The 15,131-nt window shown below is 34.0% G+C and overlaps 3 protein-coding genes across 4 annotated transcripts in view; 1 reads left to right on the top strand and 2 right to left on the bottom strand.

The window, feature by feature from the left end:
- Positions 1-10,690, top strand: part of LOC108754743 (villin-1) — an 11,701-nt gene extending 1,011 nt beyond the window's left edge. Inside the window, exons 2-10 of one of the 2 annotated variants that reach the window (XM_018497305.1) lie at positions 3,002-3,094; positions 3,943-4,059; positions 4,943-5,283; positions 6,016-6,497; positions 7,373-7,656; positions 8,169-8,355; positions 8,811-9,059; positions 9,275-9,571; positions 10,284-10,690. In XM_018497305.1, the coding sequence (XP_018352807.1) occupies positions 3,002-3,094; positions 3,943-4,059; positions 4,943-5,283; positions 6,016-6,497; positions 7,373-7,656; positions 8,169-8,355; positions 8,811-9,059; positions 9,275-9,571; positions 10,284-10,633 (2,400 nt within the window). In that variant the 3' untranslated portion in view covers positions 10,634-10,690. Of the gene's footprint in view, positions 1-2,659; positions 3,095-3,942; positions 4,060-4,942; positions 5,284-6,015; positions 6,498-7,372; positions 7,657-8,168; positions 8,356-8,810; positions 9,060-9,274; positions 9,572-10,283 lie in introns of those variants that run through there. The other variant, XM_018497295.1, reaches the window with a different exon arrangement.
- Positions 10,691-10,780: 90 nt separating this feature from the next.
- Positions 10,781-13,155, bottom strand: LOC108754752 (proteasome subunit beta type-7). Its single transcript, XM_018497319.1, has 4 exons — positions 12,986-13,155; positions 12,200-12,379; positions 11,805-12,120; positions 10,781-11,115 (listed from the first exon to the last, which is right to left on the bottom strand). The coding sequence occupies exons 1-4, from the start codon at positions 13,045-13,047 to the stop codon at positions 10,840-10,842; spliced, it is 834 nt and encodes a 277-aa protein (XP_018352821.1). The 5' UTR covers positions 13,048-13,155; the 3' UTR covers positions 10,781-10,839.
- Positions 13,156-15,089: 1,934 nt separating this feature from the next.
- Positions 15,090-15,131, bottom strand: part of LOC108754423 (lipase 1-like) — a 6,454-nt gene continuing 6,412 nt past the window's right edge. Inside the window, exon 8 of the mRNA XM_018496687.1 lies at positions 15,090-15,125. Within this exon, the coding sequence (XP_018352189.1) occupies positions 15,090-15,125 (36 nt within the window). The remainder of the gene's footprint in view (positions 15,126-15,131) is intronic.

Genomic DNA, 15,131 nt, shown 5'->3' on the forward strand with positions numbered 1-15,131 from the left:
TTATAAATCTGTTAATATTTCTGATGTCAACTTTCTGAAAAAATTATTCAACGAAAATAGTGAATTAATTAACCGACCTTTGTTCTTAATTCTTTAGTTGGTAGATAAATCGTCGAATACCTTCGAACCTTATAGGTCGAACCTTTAATTAATCCTCCGGAGCTGACGCCAAAATTAACACAGTTACTGACGTGTCTAAAACCCCGTACAGACGGAACATCTCTTAAATAAAGTAGAACACTTAATTTATGTTAATTAAAAGGCGCTGACTAATTTAAATAAGAAATTTAGGGCACTCAAATGATAAATCAACTCAATAATAAATATATATTTTAACAAATTTTACAAATAATTCGACTTTGCGACTTTATACAACATAAAGAAAATAGAATTGTTTATCATTTCCATCTATTATATTTCAGCATAAAAATCTTTGAATCTAATTCTAGAGAATGACAAAGAATGACAATTCAGCCAGTGGCTTAATTGTCAATTTTTTAAAGTGAAATGTTAGATTTCCCACTTCGAAGATTTTAGAGAGATTGATTGAATGGAAAATAGACCGGCGGTCGGGAATTAAAAGGGAAATAAAAATTATATGTCAATACCGAAATTCTATTTCTCAATTCCGCAGCCTTCACGTCACCTGTTACACCGCCATTGAAACGAACGAGTGAACTAAGAGAAAAAAAAAACGAGTCATTCTCTCCTACGAAGAGAGAGAGAGAGAGAGAGAGAGAGAGAGAGAGAGAGAGACTCGCGGCCGTTCGCGGTCGAGCGACCGCGAATTCTCACCTTTTGCCGCGATTCCCAGAGAGATGTGGGCGACAGTTGCGACTTCCTGCCCTGTCGCATCGCGGGCGATGATCGTCGCGGATGATGCTCGGGCGTGAGCGTGTGCGTGCGTGCGTGCGTGCGTGCGTGCGTGCGTGCGTGAGGCGAATGCAAGGTGAGCGGGCCTCGTGTATGAATGAATCGCGGTACGCACGCACGCACGCACGCATACACGCCGGAGGAACGAGACCAGCACAATGCGACGGCGGTCGGTAGCGGCATAATGGGACCCCATCTTACTGGGATTCGATGTGGTTACAGGTCAATCAACTTGGGCCAAAAGCCAGCGGCACAAAGCCGCTCATTTTCCTGAGAACAATGACAGATGCGGGTCGCGATGCGAAGTCTTTCGAAAAATCGTTCCTCTTGGAATCTATCCGAAACGTCCGCTTTGCGACGGCACAAATGTCCGTAAAATTATCATAGAGAGCGCGTATCAGAAAAGAACTGGAAAAATCTTTCAGACAGTTCTGACAGTTTTTAGATAGTTATACAATTTTTGTAAATTTTTATTACACTCACTATTTAATGCGACATTAAGAAGTGATGGCTCGAATCACTTTTGCATTTTAATCCGTCGAATAATTAATTAATGACAGACGTTAAAATTATTTCAAACAAAAACCTTCTCTCTCTCTCTCCTCGTCACTACATCTCGCACTTCTTTACTTGATATCGTAGAATTTGGAAATTTTGTGATACACGGCAATCGTTATGTTAGGACGAATTAAACAATCGACATTGGCTCAACTCTTGGCTAGAAAAATCTGTATTATCTGCGTTCATTTTTGTAACTAATTTTATCACGTGATGACTCAAAATTATATTGGCCTCATTATATTTTACTTACTTAATTATTTTACATACTGAAGATAGCCACACCTTGGCTGAAACGTTTTTATTTATGTTAACTTGATGAATTTTTAAATATATGACTTTCGCTAACGACATCCGGCGTGTGGCTTTTTTGCTTTTTTGTTTATATATTAATTAACTCTTTGTAGATGAAAGTATATAACCCTCACGATAAGAATCTAAAAATCGAGTTTCACGATAAACAGATTATTTTTGTAGAGTTTTAATTAAAAAGTTCTGAGAACAGAATTGAATTCAGCGATTCCGAAAATTTCCTTAGAAAACAAAAGGTCTCCTTCAAGTTCCTTCGTTAGAAAGCTCCGGTCTTCAAAAGCTTATTAATTAATTACGAATAAATTAAAATAATCAACTAAACAAACAGAAATGTATATTCCTTGTAATTTGTGCAAAACGATTATTTTATTCACGCGAACGTCTATAAAAGCGTTGTATAAGAATAAACTATCTCGGCAGAGTCCCGAAGTTCCTTAGACATTCTTCTAATAATTCTAATAGATAGCAATTTTATCGATGGATCGTTTCGCATTTCTAAATAATTAATTTACCAATTAACTAGAATAATTGACAAATTAAATGGGATCGATAAACTTGTGCATAGCTCCCCGATCAATCGAACAATAATATAAATCAAATCGAACAATTATTATATACGTATATTAACAAATACGAAAAGCTGAATTAAGATTATGTATGCATATATTAATAAATATGGAAAGCTAAATTAAGGCAACCTTCTTTAACGTGCTAAACGCTCTTCCGGCCAAGGCTGCGTGTGATGCGTCGAGTGCGTCGAGCACATACTCGAGTGCACCTGCGAGACGGAGATCCTCTCGCGAGCTCTGGTATCCCAGTTCTTCAGTTCGCTCGCGAAGCGCGTCCGTTGCAAAACTCCTCGGCTCGCGCGCTCTGCGAATGTTACATCCGACGATGCTCTCGCGCACGCCGGGAAATTAATTACCATTAATTACCGCACGCGTGCGCCTATCGGACGGCCTTAAAATCCGTTTTCGAGTTCCAGCAATTTTTTTCCGCGGCGAGAACTCATTTGAGTACTCCGACTCCTGATTCTCGACACGCGATCGCTGTCTCGCGAGAGTCTCGTCTCGACACACGTCGACCCGTTCGTTCATTTTGCGGTGCAATATTATTTTTTTAACGCGAGAAATAAAGTGCAACTAGAAGAGCTTCGTATCGTCGCGAGAGGAGAGGAATTTTTAAGCAATCTTGTTATTTATTGTCGACGAATATGACGACTGTGCTGTACCCTGAAATTTTAAATACCGTCCCGCAGGACGACAGGAGCTGTCGCAGCGATGATGCCGGAGGCGAAGTCTTCAGGAACATTCCGAAGAACAGCAGCATCTTTCGAGTCTGGAGAATCGAGGTAGTTTGTTAACAAAGATTAATTACGATCTTGAATAACTATAATGCTAAGATATTGAACTAATTACTTATTATTTATATAACTTACTTTCCGGGAAAGAAATGTTTCATACATTAATTATGTATAATTATACAAAAAATTGTATATAAAATTACATATAATTATATATAAAATATATCCATATATATGTGGAAACATTTTTTCCCCCGGGTTGTTTCTTAGTATTTATTTATTCTAATTAGTCTTAGAACGGTATTCACAGCTCGTTCTTATTTCAGGACTATCTTAAGTATATATTTTAAGATGCTTAAGATACGGCCTTCTGACTTTCATTCGTGACACATTAATCCGGGAGAAAAAATGTTTCATATATCATTACACAAAATTATACAAAATTATATACAATTATATAAAAAAAATCGATATATTTTATATATAATATACAATATATAACATTTTTTTTCTCGAGTACATTATACTTAAGATATTGGTCTTAAATATAAGAACTGGCGGCCTTATTCACAGACTGGTATTCATAATCGATTCTTTTATATTTAAAATCTCAAAATTAATAACTGAATAGACTCAAGTGATTAAATCTAACAAGATAAGAAACGCCGATGTGAGCCAACACAGGATCTTATACGTATTTAAGTCTTAAATCCATACAGTTTTAAGATGTCATGAACCAATCAGAAGGTTCTATAGCATCTTAAGACATTTCTTAAGGCGATCTTAAAATAAAAACCGACTACGAATACCAGTCTTACATAATTATTGTTTCATATCGCATTTATGATTCGTCTCGCCTCATTTGGTATTGTTACGTATTCGCTTTTGTTAAACAGGGTCTACGCGCTACGGTCGTAAGCAGCAACAACATGGGCCTCTTCCTTTCCGAGTCAGCGTACATTGTCTATGCCGTGTCCGCAAAAGACGGTGCACTTCCTTATCCGGGCATGCCGGTATATATACTTTTACTTCAATTGTGTTACGTCATTATGAGAAAAACTGTACGAAAGCGTGAGCACCGCTTTGCCTAACAAAATCCACGCCCTGGATCCCAGAGTATAATTTTTCTGCAACTTGTAATTCTTCAAGTTTGCCATTGAAACATTCTTTCCTCCGCAAAGAAACTAAATTTCTCGCGCACGCGACTGGAATGTTCAGGAAAACTTCATTAGAAATAAAAAATTATGGTACTTGAAAGAAAAGAAATCGCAGCGTTTAAAAAACTCAGCATTAAACAGGATAAATATTCATTTAAGTTTTCTTTTCTTCTTTTTATTTTTTGCTTTATTATCCGACTGACATATTGCTCTCTTCAAAAGTAACACAACTCAAAGAACAAAAAGAATAATTTTTGAGTCATTGTATCATAATTGAGTTAAATAAATTACTCTTAATAATCAAAAATGAATTAATTTAACTTAAAAAGAATTGTCAAAATCGTCATAACTAAAAAATGGTGTTTTTAAGGATTGCGAACTAAAAATAACGAAATGATATTTGATCATGTTAAAAATATATGTTCTTTTTGCCAATATTATTCAATCAGTCAATAACTATTTGTCAATACTTAACTGTTTGTCAAATTGAAAAAATAGTTTCTCTCATTTTCTGGGCAACTTAATTTTTGGGTCACTTTTGAAAGAAATCTAATACTAATCAATTTAATACTAATTAAAGGCAGCAATTAATTGCTTTATTTTAAGTATTAAGGAGTTGTTCGGTGTTATTTAGAGTATAGCCAAATAAATAATTAATCGCCTTTAAATAATAAATTAGCCCGTATTAAATTTCTCTAAGAGAAAATAAAGGGAACGATGATTTCCATCCTTTTGATAGATCAAGGATCTGAAGGACACCTCAGTGGTGCGCGCTATCCATTTCTGGATCGGCGCCAATTGCGACACGACGGTGTCCGGCGCCGCGGCGCTCCGCGCCGCCGAGCTCGACTCGCAGACGTCGGCGATGATCCTGACGCGCGAGGCCCAGGGTCGCGAGAGTCCGCGGTTCCTCGCCTACTTCCGGCAGCGGCTGGTAGTCGAGAACCTGCATCACGAACCATCCGACTGCACCCTGCACCGCGTCTCTGGAGTGGCTGTGCCGATCCTGACCGAGCTGAAGAGAGTCCACTGGGAACACTTCAGCTGCCGGGACGTCATCCTGGTGGACGTCCGTTCAAAGTGCGTGACAGTTCAGGGCAATCGCGAATTACGCGACGCGAATAATTTTGCGTAATTGCCGGATGATGTCGTAATCCACCGGTGAAAGTTTTTCCGCCTGCAAAAAAATATATATGCCTTCGGAGAACTGACAATGAATAATAATAGACCCGTTCCCTTTTAGCGTTTATATGAGGTTTAATCTATACTATCTAAGAAAATTTTATGATTCACTTGGAATAGATATTTTAGAAAACAATTTCAATTTCCTGTCTGTCCTTCCGCTATTTAGAAACTTAAAAATTAACGTGTTAAATTATCATCTCCTCTCTCTCTTTTTCTTATTTTATAGTATATTTTAATTTTTCGCTTTAAAAAAAATATATAAAATATAAGTAATATCTAAGTAATAATTAATACATTTTTAAAAAATGTGATATTAACAGTATTATTTTAATTAAAACTAATTAACTTATTAATAAAACACGAAAAATTACAATTAATAATAACAATTCAATTAGTGAAATTAATTCTCAGCTATGCTTTTGCGCAAAATAAATTCTTATCGGTGCTCCCCAACATAAATTCTTCCGTATTTTTTATATTCTATTTCCTTTAATTCAGTAATTGTAATACCATTTTTTTTCTATTAGTTTCGCAAATGAAATAACAAAAGTGCAATTTCTTTTATATCTGTACACTTTTTACTTTGTACAAAAGTACAATTAAAACATACTCTTCTTTCGTTCGTAGGGGTGTCGTCTTTCTGTGGCTCGGGTCTTTGTCAGATCCCTTGCACAAACGCCACGCTGCCAGTCTCTTGGAATCCCGGAAGGAGAACAACAACGGCCGTGTGATAGTAGTCGAAGATGGTTACGAGCAGACCCTGCCGGCCAACGACAGGGAGCTCTTCAGCAGCGTGCTCGATCCCTCGGCAAGGGTAGTGGCACCCGATCGCCAGCACCGCGTCAATCCTCCAAGTCCCATCAAGCTCTACAAGTGCAGCGAGCAGTCGGGCAAGTACAAGGTCGCCGAACTCAAATCCGGCCCGATTCTACGCGACGATCTGACTTCCGGTTCTGTGTACTTGGTGGACCGGGGCGAAGCTGGCGTCTGGGCCTGGGTCGGCCGTGATGTCAACGCGCGGGAAAGATTGGAGGCCGTGAGAAACGCACGAGGTTTCATCAAGAAGAAGGATTACAGTGACGGCGTACCGGTGGCCAGGACAACGGAAGGTAGAGTTGGATTTGTTTTATCGCGTGATAGATGAATCTCTTTCAGGAGGTACACACAGTATTGTTTACAAATTTCTTAACCCCTCGAGTGTGGGATCTGAAAATGCAAAAGTGAAGTTTAAAATGTGTAAATTATATATTTTCATATATTTAGATAAGAATTTATATATTAAGAATAGATAAATAAAAATAAATAAATAGAAATCACAATTATATATTAAAGTTTTTTCAAGGTTCTGAATTTTTATACTCTTATTCTACCCTTATATTATTAAAGCCGCTGATTACGAATTTAATGTTAGAATTATAAATCTACAAACAGCGTTTTAAATACAACATAAAATTTTGCAAAATTTATAATAAAATATATTGTGTTTAATATACACATTAAAAAAAATATTATACAATATAAAAGAAAGTGTATTATTTATTTTATATAAAATTTTTATTTCGGTTGTTTAAAATAAGTTTTCAAAAATGTAAATCCTACTATATTAATTTTTCAAAAAAATAAATTTAGAAAATTTTTATTCGAAATTTGAAACCCTTGAAAAACTAAGAAATAACTTTCGCATAATTTTAATAATATTTATAAAAGAAAACTATTAATTCAATGACGTCTATAGATATCATACACTCAAGAGGTCGAGAATAAATGCAGATAAATGTAAAAAACTCAGCAGCCAAAAAAAAAAACGATAAACGTATTTAAAAATAGAAATTAATTACGCGGACGATTGAAATAAAAATAAAATGATTGAAATAAATTGGCAGAAACTAGGCTTAAGCCTTGAGAATTTTTAGGTTTTTTTTTTAAATCGTAGTAATAATACGTAACAGACAAACAAGAATAAAATGAATAAAACAAATCAAAGGTCACGAACCGGCGGAAATGAAGGCGCTGTTGAGGGGCTGGGAACCTTCAAAGATGAGGCCGTTGACTTTGCCGGTGAGTTTCGAGCCTGATTACATGAACGAGAGGCCCAGGATGGCGGCCGAGTGTCAGCTGGTGGACGACGGATCTGGCGAACGAACTTTGTGGAGGGTCGAACTAAAAGAGGGCATGGTCCAGGTGGAGGAAGATAAGGGCATCTATTACGCGGAAACCTGCTACGTGATGCTGTATAAGTACGGACAGGGACGAAGGTCTAGAAGTATTGTACGTGGAACTTTCTTCTTGTATACGCAAAAATAAAAATTTCTACACGGATTAAATAAATCAAAAATATTGAAAAAAGTGCCGAGAAAGCTTTTTCTTTTAGTATATGCAATTTTATGCGAAATATCTAAATGTTAAAATCCTTAGTAAAAAAAATTTCAATATATATATCTCATATTTTTAAGAATTTCATGTTTAAAATTTATGAAGATTTCTGAAAAGATATTTAAGAATTCTTCTTATTTTCTCCTTTCAAAAATTCAAAATAAAAAACCTTAAGACTATTTAGAATTTATAAAAAATTTTAGGAAAAATACGAATTTATATATCTCAGTACTTTTGAAGTGTTTCAATCTGTATAAAAAAATCTGAGAAATTTTTTACAGAATTATGAAATTATACCAAAATTTTAAAATTTATATAGAAATTCTAAAAAATTTTTTGCCAATGTGACATTCATTTCATGGTTAAGTACTGTAAAAAATTTCAACAATTACATCTTTCTTCTTCAGGTTTACTGTTGGGAAGGCGTCCACTCGGTCAAAATGGATCGAGATGCTGCTTTAACGGTGGCTTGTCGTCTATCTGAAGAGACGAACGCGCAGTTGGTGAAAGCGGCCCAAGGCAGAGAACCGCCTCATCTCTTGCAGATCTACGATGGAAAGCTTAAAATACTCGCTGGACGTCATCGTAATTCGCGTAAGATGTCCCTGTTATTCGGTTAAACAAAAATTTAAAAAAATAATTTAAAAAAATATATATATATATCGATGATCAAAAATAATGAATTATCAATAAAAAATCAAAAATAATAATAGCGAATTTAAATGTTTTAACAAGAACTTTGGACTTTTAAGAATCTTTCACCTTTTGTTTGACACTGAAGAGAATTCTAATTTGGACTGAAATATGAATTAAGAATTAAAGCTGTCCGACTTGATAGATTGATTCAGTTGTGTTTTGAATTGTTTGTTTGCACCCATTTATACATTATACTGCAATTTAAGATAAAATATCAAAAAAGTTTGTATATTATGCAAAGAAAAAATAGAATACTTAAATTTACATGAAAAAAAATTTGAAAAACATGCATCTTAAAGAGAACGTAGGGTTCGAATTTCTCTATTTTTTATAATAAAGATCTCGATTTGCAGCGCCAAAAAAATATCTGGTCAGAGTGTTCGGCTCGACGCCGTACACTTCAAAAGCTGTGGAACGCCCACTACGAGCAAGTAGTTTGGACTCCAGCGCGGTATTCATCCTCTTCTCCGGCGCTCCGATCGTCTGGTGCGGTGGCAAGAGCACTGGCGACGCGAGACAAACGTCGCGACGCCTCGCACCTAGAAACGCGCCTCTCATCACTGAGGGTAAAGAGAGTGACGACTTTTGGGCCGAGCTTGGAGGTAAACCAAATGAAGAAATAAAACATCTCGAATCTCAAACAACACAAAGTCTAAAATTGTGACATAAGACGTCTTTAAGTCGACTTTTAAACGTAAAAACGTCTTATGATCCGATTTTAGACACTTTTTGTTGTCTGGGATATTTTTCTAAGACACATTCATTATCACAAACATTATGTGTGATCATTGATTACGCTTAAATTTATCCTTCTCAGGAGTAGGTGCCTACAGCACGGAAACTGAAGAAGTCGGCGAGGAACTAGAAAAACACCTGTTTCAATGCCGCACTGAGAATGGCCTCTTCGTGGGCGAGCAAATCCTTGGATTCCGACAGAATTCTCTAATACCGGAAGCTGTTTGGTTGTTGGATGCTGGCAGCGTGATCTGGATATGGATAGGCAAGTTCTCCAATCCGAGGACGCTGCAAGAATGCGTCGAGGATGCCACTGTGTATCTCTACACTCATCCCGCAGGTCGAAATCGCAACACGACCATTTCCGTGATCAAACAAGGTGAGTCCCAGGCAACACACAATCAGTTCGAAAAGATCTCTTCACGATGTCTTTGTCGAGTCAACAATTTGTAAGTGATAAAAATTTAGGAAATACAGGAAATCTTCCTCCAATTTTGATGAGCTTTTAATACGTGTACTCTAAACCAAAATAAGACACACATATTTTTTTGCCTCTATACGCATTTTTAGGGGATAAAATACCCAAAATTTCTTTTGAAACGAATTCATCGAAACTGTAAAAGGTGAAAAAAAAACGTTTTAAATAACATTGTTTTAAATGAAATTATTTCAAAGTAATAATGGTAAAAAAAATTTTTTGTTCATAAAAAATAAAAACAATTTTTAAAATTCTTATTATAAAGTAGTCTTAGAATCATTCAATTTTTATTTAAAAAATTTATTTCTATCTTATAATTTCGATACTCGCTTCGAAAAAAGAATAACTGAATTTATTCGAAGGAGCATTTTATCTCCTAAGGTGCGAATGCACACATAAAAAAAAATATGTGCTTCTTATTTTAGCCTAGACATATTAAAAGCTTATTAAAAAATCGGAGGGAACATGTTTTTTTTTTAGTAATAGCTTAATTTGCCTAATATCTTTTATAGATTTATTATTTTTCAGTCCTTTCTATAGAAAAATTTTTAAATCTTTATATATTATATTTTTTTTACATTTTGTCTATATTTTTATTTTCATCGTTTCTTAGGTTTGGAGCCAGCTACATTTATCGGACTGTTTGACAATTGGAATCATAATCTACTAAGGGATTACAAACCGTTCGAGATCTTCTGCACTCTGCTGGAAGATAGAGATCAATCGGCAAGGATGCAGACGACCTCAAAGGCCACCACAGACTTCGACAATTACATCAAGTACCCGCCCTCAATGCTGAAAAGCGAACCGGATAATTTGCCGGCCGGTGTGGACGTTAGACGCAAAGAGATGCACCTGACTTATGACAATTTCATCGCAATCTTCAAAATGGAACCCGCAGAATTTGAAAAACTACCGACATGGAAAAGACAGCGCCTCAAACAAGCCGCTGGACTCTTCTAATAATGTTCTTTTTTTAACTTCGATTCCAATTCAAATATTATCCCTTCTCTTTACGGAACCGAAATTTAGAAATCATACATTTATCCTTACACAATCGCCGCAATGTTTTTATTACAAGATCAAACTGATTTTCAACCATTAAGTCTCATTGTTTGGAAAAATGTATTTATTATTATATATAGAACGCTAGATTAGTTAATGAAGTTTCATGCAGACGTGTCCATCGCTTCGGATTCGATTGTGCACACCGTCTCTTCCTCTACGATGATCGGCTGTACTGTTTTCTTAAGCACCGACGTAGTACCGGGCTTGTAACGATAGCTGATCTGCCGCTCGCCTTTTACGCTGGCGGTATCGTACGGCCGCAAATACTCGACACTGTTCTTGCGAATGATGCAGAGATCTACGTTGGATCCTGACGCAAGATCATTGAACACACCTGCACGAATAGCGTTCGCCACCAATTTTTTCGCTTCTTCTTCCTAAAACACATCCGTTTTCTCAATTCAACAACGTGAAGTTTTTAATATAAGAAATACTTTTAATATATTATTTAATATAAAAAAAGATATATACATATATATTATATATATAAATATAGAAATTAATTAATACACATAAATATAAATACATATATTAAGATCAATACACAAATCAATAAATTTTGTAATACGATAAATTTTTGTCAGCATTCACATAAAGTTATATCTAAAATAAATATTATTTTGGATTTTAGATTTGCCAAATTTTTGGGGAATTTTCTCTGAATTCTAAATTTTATAAATGTATGTATTGCACGTATTTACAAAAAAACGAAAAATTACAAAAGATTAGATATTTTTCTGTATTGTGTATTTAAAAGTAATACAAAAAATTTAGCGATTATTTAGAACCTGAATCAACAATTGTTTTAATAAGTAGATGTGTTTTTTTATATATAATTAAAATATAACGAAAAAATTTTTATTTAAATCATAAATTATATTGTTAAATATAAATGACCTCACTGAACTGTTTCACGTGTACATAACATTCATTTTTATATGAAAAGTATCTTCTAATTTCAATCACTTTTTGGAGAAACTATACATTCAATACATCTTTAAAACAGTAGTGATTATTTCAAATCTAGTAAATCTAATACTCGACTGTATTATTAAAAACTCCATACCGACATATCAGGCTTCCACGTGCTCTCGAGTACTGACATAGCAGCCAGCGAGCCAGATCCCATAGTGGTATACTTCAGCTTCTCTGTTGAACCATGAGGATAAATGCAATACAGCTGAGGTCCATCAAGATCAAAACCTCCCAGGATAAGAGCAGCACCAATATGACCCTGATAGCGGAATAGCATTTGTTTTATCAATGTATTGGCAGTGCACACAGGCACAACACGGCCAGTATTCAGACGATGCAGCTCCAATTGGCTAGCTATCATTTCTGTAGTCATTTCAGTGTCGGCAGCTGTACCAGCTCCGCAACAGCTAAAAATAATTTATATTTCTCTTAATGCATTATTCGTAAAATTAATTTTGTATAAAGATAGGATGCTATGATACTTACTACATGTTAGGAGCGAGATAGTGGATCTTCAAGCTGTATTTATCGGCTACAATAGTATCCTCAGTGGCTCGTGTATCACCACCGAGGATAACGCCATCCTTATATACTACACCTGCGATTGTGGTACCTGTTTTCTTGACTTTTGGAGTGTTAAAGCCTTTTTTGACCAAAAAAGTATTTCTGTGCAAAATAAATAAAGATTAGCAGGATCAATATGCTTTAAATTAAAAACCTATTAAATATATATTAAACGTTAAATACATGAAATATATAATATATTAATTTGTAATTTAAAATAATAAATATACCTCTAAGGTGCATATTAATCTAATAAAAACAAAATCTTGATAATTGCTTTATAGAACTTTTTTAAACTAAGTAAGCATGAAAGTTGCCAATCACTATATTAATTAAAAATCATAATTAGCACATTATTACAATATGATAAAATTATAAAAGTATGTGTGTGCCTTAGTAAACTCTTTCCTCAGAATTTTTATATAAATTAGAACACTTCAAAAATACTAAAAAAAATCTATATCTTATCTTATAATTTTTCGTATATATAAATTTTGCAATATTCTAAGATTTCTCATTTTATAATTTCTGAAAAAATTCGTTCTTTTATTCAGAAGAATGGTGATTATGAATATTGTACGACAGTTATATGATGAAAACTTTGTTAAATAAAATACTGTATTATGATGTGACACAGCAGTATACATTTTAGGTTAGTTAAAATAACTATCAGAGTTAAAAATTTATGAAACAAGATAAAGTCTTTACCTTTGACAGAGGTCGAAAGAAAAACCTGGCGGCGAGATTTCTGGTACAAGAAGTGAACTCATGATTCGTTTTGTGTGTATCAAATATCGGCAATCAAAATCACAAAACTGTTAAAAATGACACAGCTATAACAAGTAATACAGTACACAGTAACTACTTCGATACTGTTCGATACTTCGAGTTTCGATTGCGATTAGTACCCTATCAGCCATGGTAGAAGGAACTCAGTTCTAACAGCCAATAAGAACGTGACATCATATGCCGCCATGTTGCCGCGGTTATTTGAATCAGGCGTTATCAAAATAAAAAGTGATTTTCCACAAGCTTCTTCTAAAGTAATGTAACTTCTAAAGTTATGTAACTTCCACAAAAAATATGTTTTATTATAGGGGAATTATGTACCTTATTAAAAAATTTAATTGATATATGAATATATCAGATCAATTAATTTGATATTTAAAAAGTCTATATAATTAATCTAATTTAATTGATTTTTCTAAAAAAACACAAAATACTTACATATGTTAAATATCACAGATTAGAGGCATTATTTAAACTAAAAATGTAAAAATAGCATCTAATTCCATTTAAATTTTACATTATAAATGTATCAATTTAACATACAATTTATTTTTAAATTGTGTCAAGTATTACGTTTCTTATATTAATTTTTTACATAATATTTGTGTTGCTTTCTAACATATTTATTTTATGTTAAATTAACACAAAAACTTGAGTGAAATGTGTTAAATTTAACACAAATTTATATATATATATATATAATATTTAATCATTTAACAATTGAAATATTATAAAAGAGAGCAAAATACATGCTTGTGTACCCTTGCTTGCCTTTTGTTATTTTTTATATCTTGCTTTTTTGCTTCTTATCCGGTTTTTTGTTTTATATCGCCCAAGATAAAACGAATTTTAAAAGAGAAACAAGAAATACGTAGCAAAAAATACAATTGTTGATAAAACGATTGCAAAGGAGAAAAAAGCAAAAAGTAAAAAACAAGAAACAGGAAACAACAAGCACATTGTAGAATAGACTTTATTGTTTATAAGAGACAGAGTTATTTATAAGAGCGGACATCGCTTGAACGAGACGCGATACTATTGATTTATGCACGCAAGCACATTTTTGCCCCTTTCTTTGTAATGTTTCAATTGTTAATAATTACATATCTTTTTCATATATATGGTGATAATAAAATTGACAAGTTTTCTCCACAAAGTTGCTTTTGATTTATTTTGTTCGGCCTACTCTTGTGTGTGTGTGTGTGTGTGTTGCAAAGTATAATACCATAACCGTTTAGTTTCAACTCATTCCCGTTGGTCACCCTGTATATCTATAAAATTATTGATCAAATAATATTTTCCTGTTTTAACTATGGGTACTTTCCGTTTCATGCATAATGCATTTGTTATCTTTGTTGTTCATGAAATGTAAACAAGGTTAAAAGGAACATCATGCTCATTATGCGTGAAACAGAATGTACCATCTATGTACTATCAGATACTTATTTCAATGCAATATAACATACAGAAATTCGAATTAACCATTGCAATAACTTCCATGCACTACTCAAAACTACATTGACAAACATAAGAAGAAAGTTTTTTCATTCCCAGCAAACGAGAATGGATTGAAATGAATTGAAATGGATTCAGATTTTCAGAAATATTGATTCACGAATGTTAAAATGAATGCTTTTCAAACCTGAATGCATTTTTATTCATTTATAGGAATTGCATGGAGCATATCTAAATGCCTTCCAATCTAAAAATAATATATAAAGCTTTTTCTGTGCATTGTGAATACTGTTCAATTCAAAATTTTGAATAGGAAATGCAGTTTTTCAATCCAATTGCATCCAATTGAGTCTAATTAAATCCAATTGAATCCGAAAAAAAGGATTCGCTATTTGAAATACGCGCATTCGGATAGAAAAAAATTTCAATCCATTTTAATCCATTCTCGTTTGCTAGATCAGTCATGGCACATCGCTTCCTTCCTTTACTATATATACAATAGAATATAATACGCACGACATAAGAAAATCAACGATCATCACCGATTTTAAAAACTTCGTCCTACAGTTCAAAGTGTTGTTGTTTGTTGTTGCTGTTGCTGTTGCTGTTG

The sequence above is a fragment of the Trachymyrmex septentrionalis genome, unplaced genomic scaffold, assembly GCF_001594115.1.
Source record: "Trachymyrmex septentrionalis isolate Tsep2-gDNA-1 unplaced genomic scaffold, Tsep1.0 scaffold119, whole genome shotgun sequence".
NCBI lineage: Eukaryota > Metazoa > Arthropoda > Insecta > Hymenoptera > Formicidae > Trachymyrmex > Trachymyrmex septentrionalis.